The following is a 15325-nucleotide window of genomic DNA, read 5'->3' on the forward strand; positions in this document are numbered from 1 at the left end:
GTTGGCGATGTGATCGTCCATTGTTGGCGATGTGATCGTCCATTGTTGGCGATGTGATCGTCCATTGTTGGCGATGTGATCGTCCATTGTTGGCGATGTGATCGTCCCTTGTTGGGGATATGGTTGTCCATTGTTGGGGATGTGATCGTCCATTGTTGGGGATGTGATCGTCCATTGTTGGGGAGGTGATCGTCCATTGTTGGGGAGGTGATCGTCCATTGTTGGGGAGGTGATCGTCCATTGTTGGCGAGGTGATCGTCCATTGTTGGCGATGTGATCGTCCATTGTTGGCGATGTGATCGTCCATTGTTGGCGATGTGATCGTCCATTGTTGGCGATGTGATCGTCCATTGTTGGGGATATGGTAGTCCATTGTTGGGGATATGGTAGTCCATTGTTGGCGATGTGATCGTCCATTGTTGGGGATATGGTAGTCCATTGTTGGGGATGTGATCGTCCATTGTTGTGAATATGATCGTCCGTTGTTGGCGAGGTGATCGTCCGTTGTTGGGGATGTGATCGTCCATTGTTGGGGATGTGATCGTCCATTGTTGGGGATGTGATCGTCCATTGTTGGGGAGGTGATCGTCCATTGTTGGGGAGGTGATCGTCCATTGTTGGGGAGGTGATCGTCCATTGTTGGGGAGGTGATCGTCCATTGTTGGGGAGGTGATCCTCCATTGTTGGCGAGGTGATCGTCCATTGTTGGCGATGTGATCGTCCATTGTTGGCGATGTGATCGTCCATTGTTGGCGATGTGATCGTCCATTGTTGGCGATGTGATCGTCCATTGTTGGGGATATGGTAGTCCATTGTTGGGGATATGGTAGTCCATTGTTGGCGATGTGATCGTCCATTGTTGGCGATGTGATCGTCCATTGTTGGGGATATGGTAGTCCATTGTTGGGGATATGGTAGTCCATTGTTGGCGATGTGATCGTCCATTGTTGGGGATATGGTAGTCCATTGTTGGGGATGTGATCGTCCATTGTTGTGAATATGATCGTCCGTTGTTGGCGAGGAGATCGTCTGTTGTTGGGGATGTGATCGTCCATTGTTGGGGATGTGATCGTCCATTGTTGGGGAGGTGATCGTCCATTGTTGGGGAGGTGATCGTCCATTGTTGGGGAGGTGATCGTCCATTGTTGGGGAGGTGATCGTCCATTGTTGGGGAGGTGATCGTCCATTGTTGGCGAGGTGATCGTCCATTGTTGGCGAGGTGATCGTCCATTGTTGGCGAGGTGATCGTCCATTGTTGGCGAGGTGATCGTCCATTGTTGGCGATGTGATCGTCCATTGTTGGCGATGTGATCGTCCATTGTTGGCGATGTGATCGTCCATTGTTGGGGATATGGTAGTCCATTGTTGGGGATGTGATCGTCCATTGTTGGGGATGTGATCGTCCATTGTTGGGGAGGTGATCGTCCATTGTTGGGGAGGTGATCGTCCATTGTTGGGGAGGTGATCGTCCATTGTTGGGGAGGTGATCGTCCATTGTTGGGGAGGTGATCGTCCATTGTTGGGGAGGTGATCGTCCATTGTTGGCGAGCTGATCGTCCATTGTTGGCGAGGTGATCGTCCATTGTTGGCGATGTGATCGTCCATTGTTGGGGATGTGATCGTCCATTGTTGGGGATATGGCGTTGTTGGGGATATGGTTGTCCGTTGTTGGGAATATGATCGTCCGTTGTTGGCGAGGTGATCGTCCATTGTTGGGGATGTGATCGTCCATTGTTGGGAATATGATCGTCCATTGTTGGGAATATGATCGTCCATTGTTGGGGATATGGTTGTCCATTGTTGGGGATGTGATCGTCCATTGTTGGGAATATGATCGTCCGTTGTTGGCGAGGTGATCGTCCATTGTTGGGGATGTGATCGTCCATTGTTGGGGATATGTTCGTCCATTGTTGGGGATGTGATCGTCCATTGTTGGGGAGGTGATCGTCCATTGTTGGGGAGGTGATCGTCCGTTGTTGGCGAGGTGATCATCCGTTGGTAGCGAGGTGATCATCCGTTGTTGGCGAGGTGATCTTCCGTTGTTGGGGATAAGATCGTCCATTGTTGGGGAGGTGATCGTCCATTGTTGGGGAGGTGATCGTCCATTGTTGGGGATATGTTCGTCCATTGTTGGGGATATGTTGTTGGGGATATGGTTGTCCGTTGTTGGGGATGTGATCGTCCGTTGTTGGGAATATGATCGTCCATTGTTGGGGATATGATCGTCCATTGTTGGGGATATGATCGTCCATTGTTGGGGATATGATCGTCCATTGTTGGGGATATGTTCGTCCATTGTTGGGGATGTGATCGTCCATTGTTGGGGATGTGATCGTCCATTGTTGGGGAGGTGATCGTCCATTGTTGGGGAGGTGATCGTCCATTGTTGGGGAGGTGATCGTCCATTGTTGGGGAGGTGATCGTCCATTGTTGGGGAGGTGATCGTCCATTGTTGGGGAGGTGATCGTCCATTGTTGGGGAGGTGATCGTCCATTGTTGGGGAGGTGATCGTCCATTGTTGGGGATATGGTTGTCCATTGTTGGGGATATGGCGTTGTTGGGGATATGGTTGTCCGTTGTTGGGGATATGGTTGTCCGTTGTTGGGGATATGGTTGTCCGTTGTTGGCGAGGTGATCATCCGTTGTTGGCGAGGTGATCATCCGTTGTTGGCGAGGTGATCTTCCGTTGTTGGGGATAAGATCGTCCATTGTTGGGGAGGTGATCGTCCATTGTTGGGGATATGTTCGTCCATTGTTGGGGAGGTGATCGTCCATTGTTGGGGAGGTGATCGTCCATTGTTGGGGAGGTGATCGTCCATTGTTGGGGAGGTGATCGTCCATTGTTGGGGATATGGTTGTCCATTGTTGGGGATATGGCGTTGTTGGGGATATGGTTGTCCGTTGTTGGCGAGGTGATCGTCCGTTGTTGGGGATAAGATCGTCCATTGTTGGGGAGGTGATCGTCCATTGTTGGGGATATGTTCGTCCATTGTTGGGGATGTGATCGTCCATTGTTGGGGAGGTGATCGTCCATTGTTGGGGAGGTGATCGTCCATTGTTGGGGAGGTGATCGTCCATTGTTGGGGAGGTGATCGTCCATTGTTGGGGAGGTGATCGTCCATTGTTGGGGAGGTGATCGTCCATTGTTGGGGAGGTGATCGTCCATTGTTGGGGATATGGTTGTCCATTGTTGGGGATATGGCGTTGTTGGGGGATATGGTTGTCCGTTGTTGGCGAGGTGATCGTCCGTTGTTGGCGAGGTGATCGTCCATTGTTGGGGAGGTGATCGTCCATTGTTGGGGATATGTTCGTCCATTGTTGGGGATGTGATTGTCCATTGTTGGGGAGATGATCGTCCATGTTGAGGATGTGATCGCCTATTGTTGTGGATATGAGCATCCATTGTTGGGGATGGTATCGTCCATTGTTGGGGATGGTATCGTCCATTGTTGGGGATGGTATCGTCCATTGTTGGGGATGGTATCGTCCATTGTTGGGGAGGTGATCGTCCATTGTTGGGGAGGTGATCTTCCATTGTTGGGGAGGTGATCGTCCATTGTTGGGGAGGTGATCGTCCATTGTTGGGGAGGTGATCGTCCATTGTTGGGGAGGTGATCGTCCATTGTTGGGGAGGTGATCGTCCATTGTTGGCGATGTGATCGTCCATTGTTGGGGATATGGTTGTCCGTTGTTGGGGATATGGCGTTGTTGGGGATATGGTTGTCCGTTGTTGGGGATATGGTTGTCCGTTGTTGGGGATATGGTTGTCCGTTGTTGGGGATATGGTTGTCCGTTGTTGGGGATATGGTTGTCCGTTGTTGGGGATATGGTTGTCCGTTGTTGGGGATATGGTTGTCCGTTGTTGGGAATATGGTTGTCCGTTGTTGGGAATATGGTTGTCCGTTGTTGGGAATATGATCGTCCGTTGTTGGCGAGGTGATCGTCCGTTGTTGGGGATGGGATTGTCCATTGTTGGGGATATGATCGTCCATTGTTGGGGATATGATCGTCCATTGTTGGGGATATGATCGTCCATTGTTGGGGATATGATCGTCCATTGTTGGGGATATGATCGTCCATTGTTGTGGATATGATCGTCCATTGTTGTGGATATGATCGTCCATTGTTGTGGATATGATCGTCCATTGTTGGGGATATGATCGTCCATTGTTGGGGATATGATCGTCCATTGTTGGGGATATGATCTTCCATTGTTGGGGATATGATCGTCCATTGTTGGGGATATGATCGTCCATTGTTGGGGATATGATCGTCCATTGTTGGGGATATGATCGTCCATTGTTGGGGATATGATCGTCCATTGTTAGGAAAATGATCGTCCATTGTTGGGGTTTCCATACACTATCCCTCTTTCTGTATATAATGCCCCATAATTGTCCATTGTTGGGGATGTGATCGTCCATTGTTGGGGATGTGATCGTCCATTGTTGGGGATATGGTCGTCCGTTGTTGGGGATATGTTGTCGGGGATTTGGTTGTCCGTTGTCGGGGATTTGGTTGTCCGTTGTCGGGGATTTGGTTGTCCGTTGTCGGGGATATGGTTGTCCGTTGTCGGGGATGTGATCGTCCGTTGTTGGGAATATGATCGTCCGTTGTTGGCGAGGTGATCATCCGTTGTTGGAGAGGTGATCGTCGTTGGGGATTTGTTCGTCCATTGTTGGGGATATGTTCGTCCATTGTTGGGGATATGATTGTCCATTGTTGGGGAGGGGATCGTCCATTGTTGGGGAGGGGATCGTCCATTGTTGGGGAGGGGATCGTCCATTGTTGGGGAGGGGATCGTCCATTGTTGGGGAGGGGATCGTCCATTGTTGGGGATGGGATCGTCCATTGTTGGGGATGGGATCGTCCATTGTTGGGGATATGATCGTCCATTGTTGGAGTTTCCATACACTTTCCCTCTGTATATAATGCCCCATATTATAGTACACGGTATATTGATGTACATAGATGGGATTTTACCTGTTTCAGGTGTTAGTTGTGTGACTTCTTCAGGTGAATTCTTTTCAGCCACCGGCTCAGCTGCTTCAGGAGGATCTCACAAAGACGACGACACGGCATCTGTGACCAGTTTAAATTCTGCAGCGAGCGGGCGCCGACTGAAGATCTACCGCACGTTCCGAGATGAAGATGGTAAAGAATATGTGCGCTGTGAGACGGTGCGCAAACCTGCGGTTATCGACGCCTACAGCCGGATTCGCACCACCAAAGACGACGAGTTTATGTGAGTAGTCCTGATGGTGCGGGGGATGGGGCGCTTAGTGCCTGCCTTGGCATTGTCTAATATCAGGGGTCTCACCTTTTTCCAGTCCGGGGGCCTTGATGAGTATTTTTATTCTCAAGTCACCCCATTTTATAGCTTGGTTCACATTACTGCATGTTGGGGAATGTGCGCAAAATTCCACACATTCCCGACATGCGGACAAATTCCCCGCTCTTCAGCAGAAAAACTGAAAGACTCGGGGGGGGGGGGGGGTCAATAATTCCTACCCTGAACCCCCCGCTCACCTCTGTACCCTAAACCTCCCCCCCTCTGCTCAACTCCACCCCCCTGTCCTCACTTCCGTACCCTGATCCCCCCTCTGCTCAACTCCACCCCCGTCCTCGCCTCTGCACCACAAACCCCCCCCCTGCTCAACTCCACCCCCCCTCCTCACCTCTGTACCCCAACCCCCCCATCTGCTCCTCTCCACCCCCCCTTCTGCTCACCTCCGTACCCTGAATCCCCCCCCTCCTCACCCCCGTAGCCTGAACCCCCCCTCTGCTCAACTTCACCCCCCTCTCACCTCTGTACCCTAAACCTCAACCCCCCCGCTCAACTCCACCCCCCTGTCCTCACCTCCGTACCCTGAACCCCCCTCTGCTCAACTCCACCCCCGTCCTCACCTCTGTACTGCAAACCCCCCCCCCCCCTGCTCAACTCTACCCCGCTCCTCACCTCTGTACCCCAAACCCCCTCCCCCATCTGCTCCTCTCCACCCCCCCTTCTGCTCACCTCCGTACCCTGAATCCCCCCCCTCTCTCCTCACCTCTGTACCCCGAACTCCCCCTCGGTATCTCCATTCGCCTTTAGCTCACCTCCGTACCCTGGACCCCCCTCACCTTCGGTACCCCAAACACTCTTCTGTATCGCACATCCCGTGTCTGCTCACCTCTGTACCCCCTAACCCGCTAATAGGGATGAGCTCAGGCGTGTTCGCATGGAACATGTGCAGAACCCGCCAGGAAGTCGGCGCAGCGCTAATCACAGGCAGTGACACATTGCCCAATCTCTGCAGCCGCACATCGAGGCAATGTCTCACTGCCTGTGATTAATGCAGCGCTACGCCGACTTCCTGGCAGGCTCTGCACGTGTTCCATGCGAACACGCCTGAGCTCATCCCTACCCCCTAACGTTCCTCTATGCTCACCCCCCACACCGCACACTTCCCACCACCCCTGTTGGCACACCTTTTTGTTAATCACTTTCTCTGCTAAATCCAATCCCCGCCTTCCCATCGGATTCCCTCTGTGCCCCACTTTCCTCTCACCAAAGCTGCCTCCCCCTTTCATTCTTCTTCACTGCACTGTCCCAACTGAGGTCCTGCTGTGCCAACGTACATACGGTGGGAGCAAGACCACAATCAGATCTGACAGACAGCCTTTCCTCACCAGGATGCTGTGGAACCCCTGAGGACCACAGGTGGCACCCTGGTTGAGATAGGCTGGTCTAATATCACTATAGTCCTCAGAGCCCTTTTCTCAACATTGTCCAACAGTGTCATGTACTCCTAATGGTCCAGGGGAAGGATGCTTAGCACTTGTCTTGGCATTGTCTGACCTTTATCTATGTAGTCCTAACAGTGCAGAGGAAGGATGCTTGTCCTTTGTGTGTGCATTGCCTGGCATTGTCCTCTCTGTAGTCTGAACAGCCTAGGAAAGGGAGTGCTTAGCCCTTGTCTTGGTGTTATTGGACATTGTTCTCTCTGTGGTCCTAGCAGTCCAGGAATGGGGTGCTTGGCTCTTGTCTTGATGTTGTTGCACATTGTCCTCTCTGTAGTCCTAGCAGTCCAGGAATGGGGTGCTTGGCTCTTGTCTTGATGTTGTTGGACATTGTCCTCTCTGTAGTCCTAGCAGTCCGTCAATGGGGTGCTTAGCTCTTGTCTTGGTGTTGTTGGACATTGTTCTCTCTATAGTCCTAGCAGTCCAGTAATGGGGTGCTTAGCTCTTGTCTTGGTGTTGTTGGACATTGTCCTCTCTGTAGTCCTAGCAGTCCTGGAATGGGGTACTTGGCTCTTGGTGGTGTTGGACATTGTCCTCTCTGTAGTCCTAGCAGTCCAGTAATAGGATTCTTAGCTATTGTCTTGATGTTGTTGGACATTGTCCTCTCTGTAGTCCTAGCAGTCTGGGAATGGGGTGCTTAGCTCTTGTCTTGGTGGTGTTGGACATTGTCCTCTCTGTAGTCCTAGCAGTCTGGGAATGGGGTGCTTAGCTCTTGTCTTGGTGGTGTTGGACATTGTCCTCTCTGTAGTCCTAGCAGTCTGGGAATGGGGTGCTTAGCTCTTGTCTTGGTGGTGTTGGACATTGTCCTCTCTGTAGTCCTAGCAGTCTGGGAATGGGGTACTTGGCTTTTGGTGTTGTTGGACATTGTCCTCTCCGTAGTCCTAGCAGTTCGGGAATGGGGTGCTTAGGTCTTGTCTTGGTGTTGTTGGACATTGTCCTCTCTGTAGTCCTAGCAGTCTGGGAATGGGGTACTTGGCTCTTGGTGTTGTTGGACATTGTCCTCTCTGTAGTCCTAGCAGTTTGGGAATGGGGTGCTTAGGTCTTGTCTTGGTGTTGTTGGACATTGTCCTCTCTGTAGTCCTAGCAGTCTGGGAATGAGTTACTTGGCTCTTGTTTTGGTGGTGTTGGACATTGTCCTCTCTGTAGTTCTAGCAGTCTGGGAATGGGGTACTTGGCTCTTGTCTCGGCATCGTCTGATGGTGTCCTTTCTTTGTTTTAGCAAGAAGTTTGCTCTCTTTGATGAACAACATCGTGAAGAAATGAGGAAAGAAAGGCGAAGGATCCAGGAACAGCTTCGCAGACTGAAACGCAATCAGGAGAAGGAGAAGCTCAGAGGACCTCCTGAGAAGAAACCAAAGAAGATGAAGGAACGGCCGGATCTGAAGGTATTGTGACGTTTTTGTTGCATACATGTGTAAAGACATGAAGCCACATTGCCCTACGAATGCCCTCACTCCCTCCCAGCTCTAAATGATCCCCCCCCCCCCCCCCCAGGTGCCGCCTTGTAGCAATAAACCTGAAGTGGTTAAAGGTTAATTTTTAGATATTTTTTTTATTATAATTTTTTTTTACTTACGTGTTCTATTCCATGGTTTTGCACAGAGCAGCCCTGATCCCCCAACCCCCCCCCCCCCCCCGCCAATCATATCAGCTTGCTATGGGGACACCCATTCACACACAGAGCACTGCTCGGCCCCGCTCCTGCTCGCTGTGACTGACAGTAGCGGGAGCCACTGCTTGTGGAGCTTGTGGACACGGCAGAATAAAAAAACCTTTCGTTTGAAAAAAAGTGGTGTTCCATCCAATTTTGAGAGGTGCTCTTAAAAGAAAGACCGCCCCTCGTTTTTGGATACTTAGAAAGAAAAAAGTTCTTTCTTTAGTATCTTTTTTTGAAAGTACTAAGTGTACTTTCCGATCCAGCCAGGCCGCGGCCCAGGATGTCACATCCTCTTCTGCGGCGAGCCCCCCCGTTGTCTTCTGGGACCTGTGTGTCTCCCCAAGAAGACAAGGTGGCCATTCACAAAGTGCCGCGCAACTTGCGCATGCAGAAATCTGCAGTGAAGCCGCAAGGCTCCAGTGCCGGTTTCCCTTAATTCGAATGGCAACACCTGCACGCGATCCGATGGATGGATCGGCGGGGCGGCAGCGACATGACTATTAAAAGTCAGCAGCTACAGACAGTGTTTGTAGCTGCTGACTTTTACAAAAAAACTTTTTTTGTGGCTGGAACATCGCTTTAAGCCCGATGAGTTTTGAAGATGTCCATCATAGAGATAAAATAATGTCCTTGTGTTGTATTTTTGTGAATTGGGCGCAGTGCAGGACTCCTATATCCTGATTATGATTCCCTCTCTCCCTCCCTGAAGCTGAAATGTGGAGCTTGTGGAGCAATCGGACACATGAGGACCAACAAGTTCTGCCCCCTCTACTATCAGACAAACGCCCCTCCGTCCAATCCCGTGGCCATGACCGAGGAGCAGGAGGAGGAGCTGGAGAAAACTGTCATTCACAATGACAACGAGGAGCTGATTAAAGTGGAAGGAACCAAAATCGTTTTGGGTAAACAGCTGATTGAAAGGTATGGGGGAGGGGATTGCACTCACATGTCCTTTCCCATAGAGAACTGTTCGTTTAGTGAAAGCCCAATAGTAGTTTAAGAGAAAGTTCTATAGATAAAGTTGGGGTACAGACAAACTTATAGGGGTCCCGCTGTACTCTTTCTTTCACTAAAGCTCCCCCCAGTAGAGGAGTCCAGGCCTGGCATTAGGCTGCAGGCTAAAGATTACCATACTGTGTGAGAACAGCGGTCTCTCCACAGAGGTCTGACACGACCCCCCCGGTTCAGTCACAACTACTCCTGTCCAATCGGCAACACTCACACCCCCTGCTGAGTGCTGAGCTGTAGTTGTGACAAAGCAGGAGGCGTGTCAGACAGCTGCAGAGAGACCGCTGCTTACACAGCATGGTGGTCTTTAGCTGCTGTCTAATGCCAGCTTTAGGAGAACCTGTTGGTTTGTTCTTCATAGAACATTCCATAAGAGAAGAAGGTGAAAGCTCCACAAAGGTTCCATGTTTATCTGATGAAAAAGTAATAAAACGTTCTATAGATTTTCATGGAAAGAAAGTAAATAGAAAACGCGATCGATTTCCTTTCTACTGCTAACCCCAATCCCTCCACTCTGTGCAGTGCTGATGAGGTGCGGAGGAAATCTTTGGTCCTGAAGTTCCCTAAACAGCAGCTTCCCCAGAAGAAGAAGAGACGAGTGGGGAGCACCGTGCACTGCGACTACCTCAATGTAAGTGGCTTCTGTGTTCAGGGGGGTTCCAGGCCTGGAGCCAGAGGAACTATGCTATGGGACATCAGGGGGGTTCCAGGCCTGGAGCCAGAGGAACCACGTTGTGGGACATCAGGGGGTTTCCAGGCCTGTAGCCAGAGGAACCACGTTGTGGGACATCAGGGGGGTTCCGGGTCCGGAGCCAGACGAACCATGCTGCGGGACATCAGGGGGGGTTCCAGGCCCAGAGCCAGAGGAACCACTCTGCGGGACATCAGGGGGGTTTTGGGCTTGGAGCCAGAGCAACCATGCTGCGGGACATCAGGGGGGTTCCAGGGCCGGAGCCAGAGGAACAACGCTGTGGGACATCAGGGAGTTTCCAGAGCCAGAGGAACCACACTGTGGGACATCAGGAGGGTTCCAGGTCTGGAGCCAGAGGAACCATGCTGCAGGATATTCGGGGGGGGGGGGGGGTTCCAGGCCCAGAGCTAGAGGAACCACAGGACAGAAGGGCAGAATATAGAGAATAATTATACATGGGGTCAGTGTGATGACCGCAGGTACGGTGTGTCTGCTGATGTAACTCGCCAATCACACCGGAGCGACATAGCTCCTGAAGACCGCTGACACAATTCTGCAGAAATCTCCCCATAAAATCATCCTGTGCCAGGCGCTATAATAGAGAAATGTTCACCCATTGACATTACTCTTCCAGTCTTCATTTCCTCTCCTACCCTGTCCCAACATATACAGTGAGGGGAAAAAAGTATTTAATTGGCTGCTGATTTTGTGACAGAAACGATCAGTCTATCATTTTATTGGTTTGTTATAACAGTGAGAGACAGAATAACAAAAACATCCAGAAAAACACATTTCAAAAAAGTTATAAATTGATTTGTATTTTAATGAGTGAAATAAGTATGTGAACCCTTCACAAAACATGACTTAGTAGTTGGTGGAGAAACCCTTGTTGAGGATCAGAGGTCAGACGTTTCTTGGAGTTGGCCTCCAGGTTCGCACACATCTCAGGAGGGATTTTGTCTTCTTTGCAGATCCTCTCCAAGTCATTAAGGTTTCCAGGCTGATGTTTGGTAACTCGAACCTTCGGCTCCCTCCACATATTTTCTATGGGATTAAGGTCTGGAGACCGGCTAGGCCGCTCCAGGACCTTAATGTGCTGCTTCTTGAGCCACTCCTTTGTTGCCTTGGCCATGTGTTTTGGGTCATGCTGGAAGACTCATCCATGACCCATTTTCAATGCCCTTGCTGAGGGAAGGCGGTTCTCACCCAAGATTTGATGGTACATGGCCTGTCCATCGCCCCTTTGATGCAGTGAAGTTGTCCTGTTCCTTTAGCAGAAAAAGGCCCTCAAAGCATAATGTTTCCACCTTCATGTATGACGGTGGGAGATGGTGTTCTTGGTGTCATAGGACCTCCATGTATGATGGTGGAGGATGGTGTTCTTGAGGTCATAGGTCCTCCATGTAGGACGGTGGGGAATGGTTTTCTGGGGGTCATATGCAGCCTTCCTCCTCCTCCAAACACGGTGAGTTGAGTTGATGCCAAAGACCCTGATTTTGGTCTCATCTGACCACAACACTTCCCCCAGTTCTCCTCTGAATCATTCAGATGTTCATTAGCAATCTTCAGACAGGCCTGTACATGTGATTTTCTGAGCAGGGGGACCTTGCAAGGGGCTGCAGGATTTCAGCCCTTCACAGTGTAGTGTGTTACCAATTTTTTTCTTGGTGACTATGGTCCCAGCTGAGATCATTGACAAGATTCTCCTGTGTAGTTCTGGTCTTATTCCTCACCGTTCTCATGATCATTGAAACTCCACGAGGTGAGATCTTGTATGGAACCCCAGACTGAGTAGGATTGCCACCTCATCCCTTTAAACTTGAACACCTCTTTTTCTTCATTAATGTTTGGTTAGTTCAATATCCCCCCCCTCTTTGGGGACCAAAGAATTCAAGTGGGGGGAGAATGTAGCCATGAAGTACACAGGTTCTGAGGCTCAGGTGGTGATTAAACTTGGTTCCTTATCTGCATTAAATCAGCCTCAGAAGCCGTGTAATTCATGTGTTTTCGGGGTTTAAAGGAATGACGTGGCAACCCTAAGACTGAGGGAGATTGACAGTTATTTTGTGTTTCTTCCATTTGTGAATAATCCCACCAACTGTTATCACCCTCTCACCAAGCTGCTTGGCGATGGTTTTGTAGCCCATTCCAGCCATGTGTAGGTCTGCAATCTTGTCGCCGACATCCTTGGACAGCTCTTTGGTCTTGGCCATGGTGGAGAGATTGGAATCTGATTGATTGCTTCTTTTATACAGGTAACACGCTGAGATTAGGAGCACTCCCTTTAAGAGAGTGCTCCTAATCTCAGCGTGTAACCTGTATAGAAGACACCTGGGAGCCAGAAATCTTGTTGATTAATAGGAGATCAAATACTTATTTCACTAATTTAAAATGCAAATTAATTTAACTTTGTTTGAAATGCGTTTTTCTGGATATTTTTGTTGTTATTCTCTCACTGTTATAATAAATCGACCAATAAAATTAGAGACTGATCGTTTCTTTGTCAGTGGGCAAACGTACAAAATCAGAAACCAATGAAATCCTTTTTTTTTCCCCCTCACTGTAACATTTCCCCGACCTCTTCCTCCATTTTCTGTTTTCTTTACAAATGTGGTTAGTATTATCTGGCACAAATGACCGCACAGTCATTTGTCCGGGAGTAGTATGTGTTCTCGTATTGAAGTCTATTTTGTATCTTTTGCCTTTTAATGGAATTCTCACTTAGAAATAATAATATCCTAATTGTTGTTCTGTTTCAGCGACCCCATAAATCCATACATCGCCGAAGGACGGACCCCATGGTCACCCTGTCCTCTGTGCTGGAATCCATTATTAATGACATGAGAGATATGCCCAATGTAAGTATTATTCCCAATCTACACTATATTACCAAAAGTATTGGGACACCTGCCTTTACACACACATAGTAGGTGAGGTTGAAAAAAAAAATAAAAAAGACACAAGTCCATCCTATGTGTGTGATTATATGTCAGTATTACATTGTATATCCTGTATGTTGCGGTTGTTCAGATGCTTATCTAATAGTTTTTTTTAAACTATCAAAAAAGTTCCCCTGAATGGACAAGGTCATGATATCGCTTTAATTCAGTAGAAGGAAGCTCACCATATTTTATCATAGAGAAGAGTATATTGTATGGCAGCATTATCAGCGCATGTCTGTGGTCTTCACTCCCCATAGAAGGGCTCATTTCTCCAGCGGTGTCTTTTCTCCTGGGAACTGACATGATGTGCTCCAGCCCATAGGGGGCAGCCTCTCTAGTATTCATAGTGAATGTTACAGATATGCTCATACACTCACAGATTTCATTTTTCTCCCCCCCCCCCCCCCCCCAGAGCTATCCATTTCACAGCCCTGTTAATGCCAAAGTAGTGAAAGATTACTACAAAATTGTGACCAATCCGATGGACCTGCAAACGTTGAGGGAGAACGTACGCAAGCGGATGTACCCGTCCCGCGAGGAGTTCCGTGAACAGGTGGAGCTGATTCTGAAGAACAGTATACTGTACAATGGTGAGAGAGCTATACAGGATGTGGGTGGAGTCCGAGAGAGATGTACAGGATGTGGGTGGAGTCCGAGAGAGATGTACAGGATGCGGGTGGAGTCCGAGAGAGATGTACAGGATGTGGGTGGAGTCTGTGAGACATGTATAGGATGTGAGTGGAGTCCGAGAGAGGATGCAGGTGGAGAAAGATTTACAGGATTTACGTGGAGTCACAGATGTACAGTGTGGGTGGAGTCACAGAAATATTACAGGATGTGGGTGGAGTCAGATGTACAGGGTGTGGGTGGAGTAAGAGAGAGATGTACCGGATGTGGGTGGAGTCACAGATGTACAGTGTGGGTGGAGTCAGAGAAATATGTACATGATGTGGGTGGAGTCAAGAGATGTACACTGTGGGTGGAGTCACATAAATATGTACAGGATGTGGGTGGAGTCACATCAATATGTACAGGATGTGGGTGGAGTCACAGAAATATGTACAGGATGTGGGTGGAGTAAGAGATGTACAGGATGTGGGTGGAGTCAGAGGAAATGCCATATCCTAATGCAATCTTCTTCCTTGTTTCAGGACCCAAACACTCCCTGACCCAGATTTGTCAGGTCATGCTGGACCTGTGTGATGAGAAACTCCGAGAGGTGAGAACTTCCCATTCACACAACAGATCAATGTAATATGTCTGTGTGATCCAGACAGTGGTGGACAAATATTACTACCGAGACAAACCAGGCCAGACCACCAACGTTCACATATACAGACACAGAAGAACCCGACTCTATGCTAGTGACACCTATAGATACAGAGGATCCTGACTCTATCCTAGTGACACCCATAGATACAGAGGAACTCGACTCTATCCTAGTGACACCTATAGACGCAGAGGATCCTGGCTCTAGTGACACCTATAGACACAGAGGATCCTGACTCTAGTGGCACCTATAGACACAGAGGAGCCCAACTATGTCCTAGTGATGCCTATAGACATAGAGGATCCCCACTCTGTCCTAGTGACACATATAGATACAGAGGAACCTGACTCTATCCTAGTTACACCTATAGGCACAGAGGAGCCCAACTATGTCCTAGTGACAGCTATAGACATAGAGGATGCTGACTCTAGTGGCACCTATAGACACAGAGCAACCCAACTATGCCCTAGTGACACCTATAGACACAGAGGATCCTGACTCTGTTCTAGTGACGCCTATAGACACAGGGGATCCTGACTCTGGTGACACCTATAGACACAGAGGATCCTGACTCTGGTGACAACTATAGACGAAGTTTAAAGGAGAAGTTCAGGAGGCAGAGCAATGAAAGGGTCTACGAGGGATATAGGTGGCGGGTGAGGGTGCGGCTGACCACATCCGGGTCCTCACATATCACACACTGAGGTACAATAATAAAACCTTCTCTGTATATCCAGCCATCGCACACAATGCAGTAGATAGAAGGCAGGTTGCCTGGCGGATGAGGAAGTGTATCCAGGTGCAGGATTGTTTGTTCTGATTTATGGCTTCATTTTGTTTACAGAAGGAGGACAAGCTGGCCCGGCTGGAGAAAGCCATTAACCCCTTACTGGATGATGATGACCAGGTGGCCTTCTCCTTCATACTGGACAATATAGTCACACAGAAGATGATGGCCGTGCCAGATGTGAGTT

General features: G+C 49.3%; 1 protein-coding gene across 1 annotated transcript in view; it reads left to right on the plus strand.

The window, feature by feature from the left end:
* The window catches only part of TAF1 (TATA-box binding protein associated factor 1), an 87604-nt gene that overhangs the window by 59045 nt on the left and 13234 nt on the right, over window positions 1-15325 (plus strand). Inside the window, 8 exon segments of the mRNA XM_077474397.1 lie at window positions 5032-5245; window positions 8003-8168; window positions 9150-9361; window positions 9971-10079; window positions 12899-12997; window positions 13494-13671; window positions 14233-14300; window positions 15196-15318. Coding sequence (XP_077330523.1) covers window positions 5032-5245; window positions 8003-8168; window positions 9150-9361; window positions 9971-10079; window positions 12899-12997; window positions 13494-13671; window positions 14233-14300; window positions 15196-15318 — 1169 coding nt within the window.

Source organism: Lithobates pipiens, unplaced genomic scaffold (assembly GCF_037356315.1).
Source record: "Lithobates pipiens isolate NorthernLeopardFrog02 unplaced genomic scaffold, aLitPip1_a1.2 Scaffold_1, whole genome shotgun sequence".
Taxonomy (NCBI): Eukaryota; Metazoa; Chordata; class Amphibia; order Anura; family Ranidae; genus Lithobates; species Lithobates pipiens.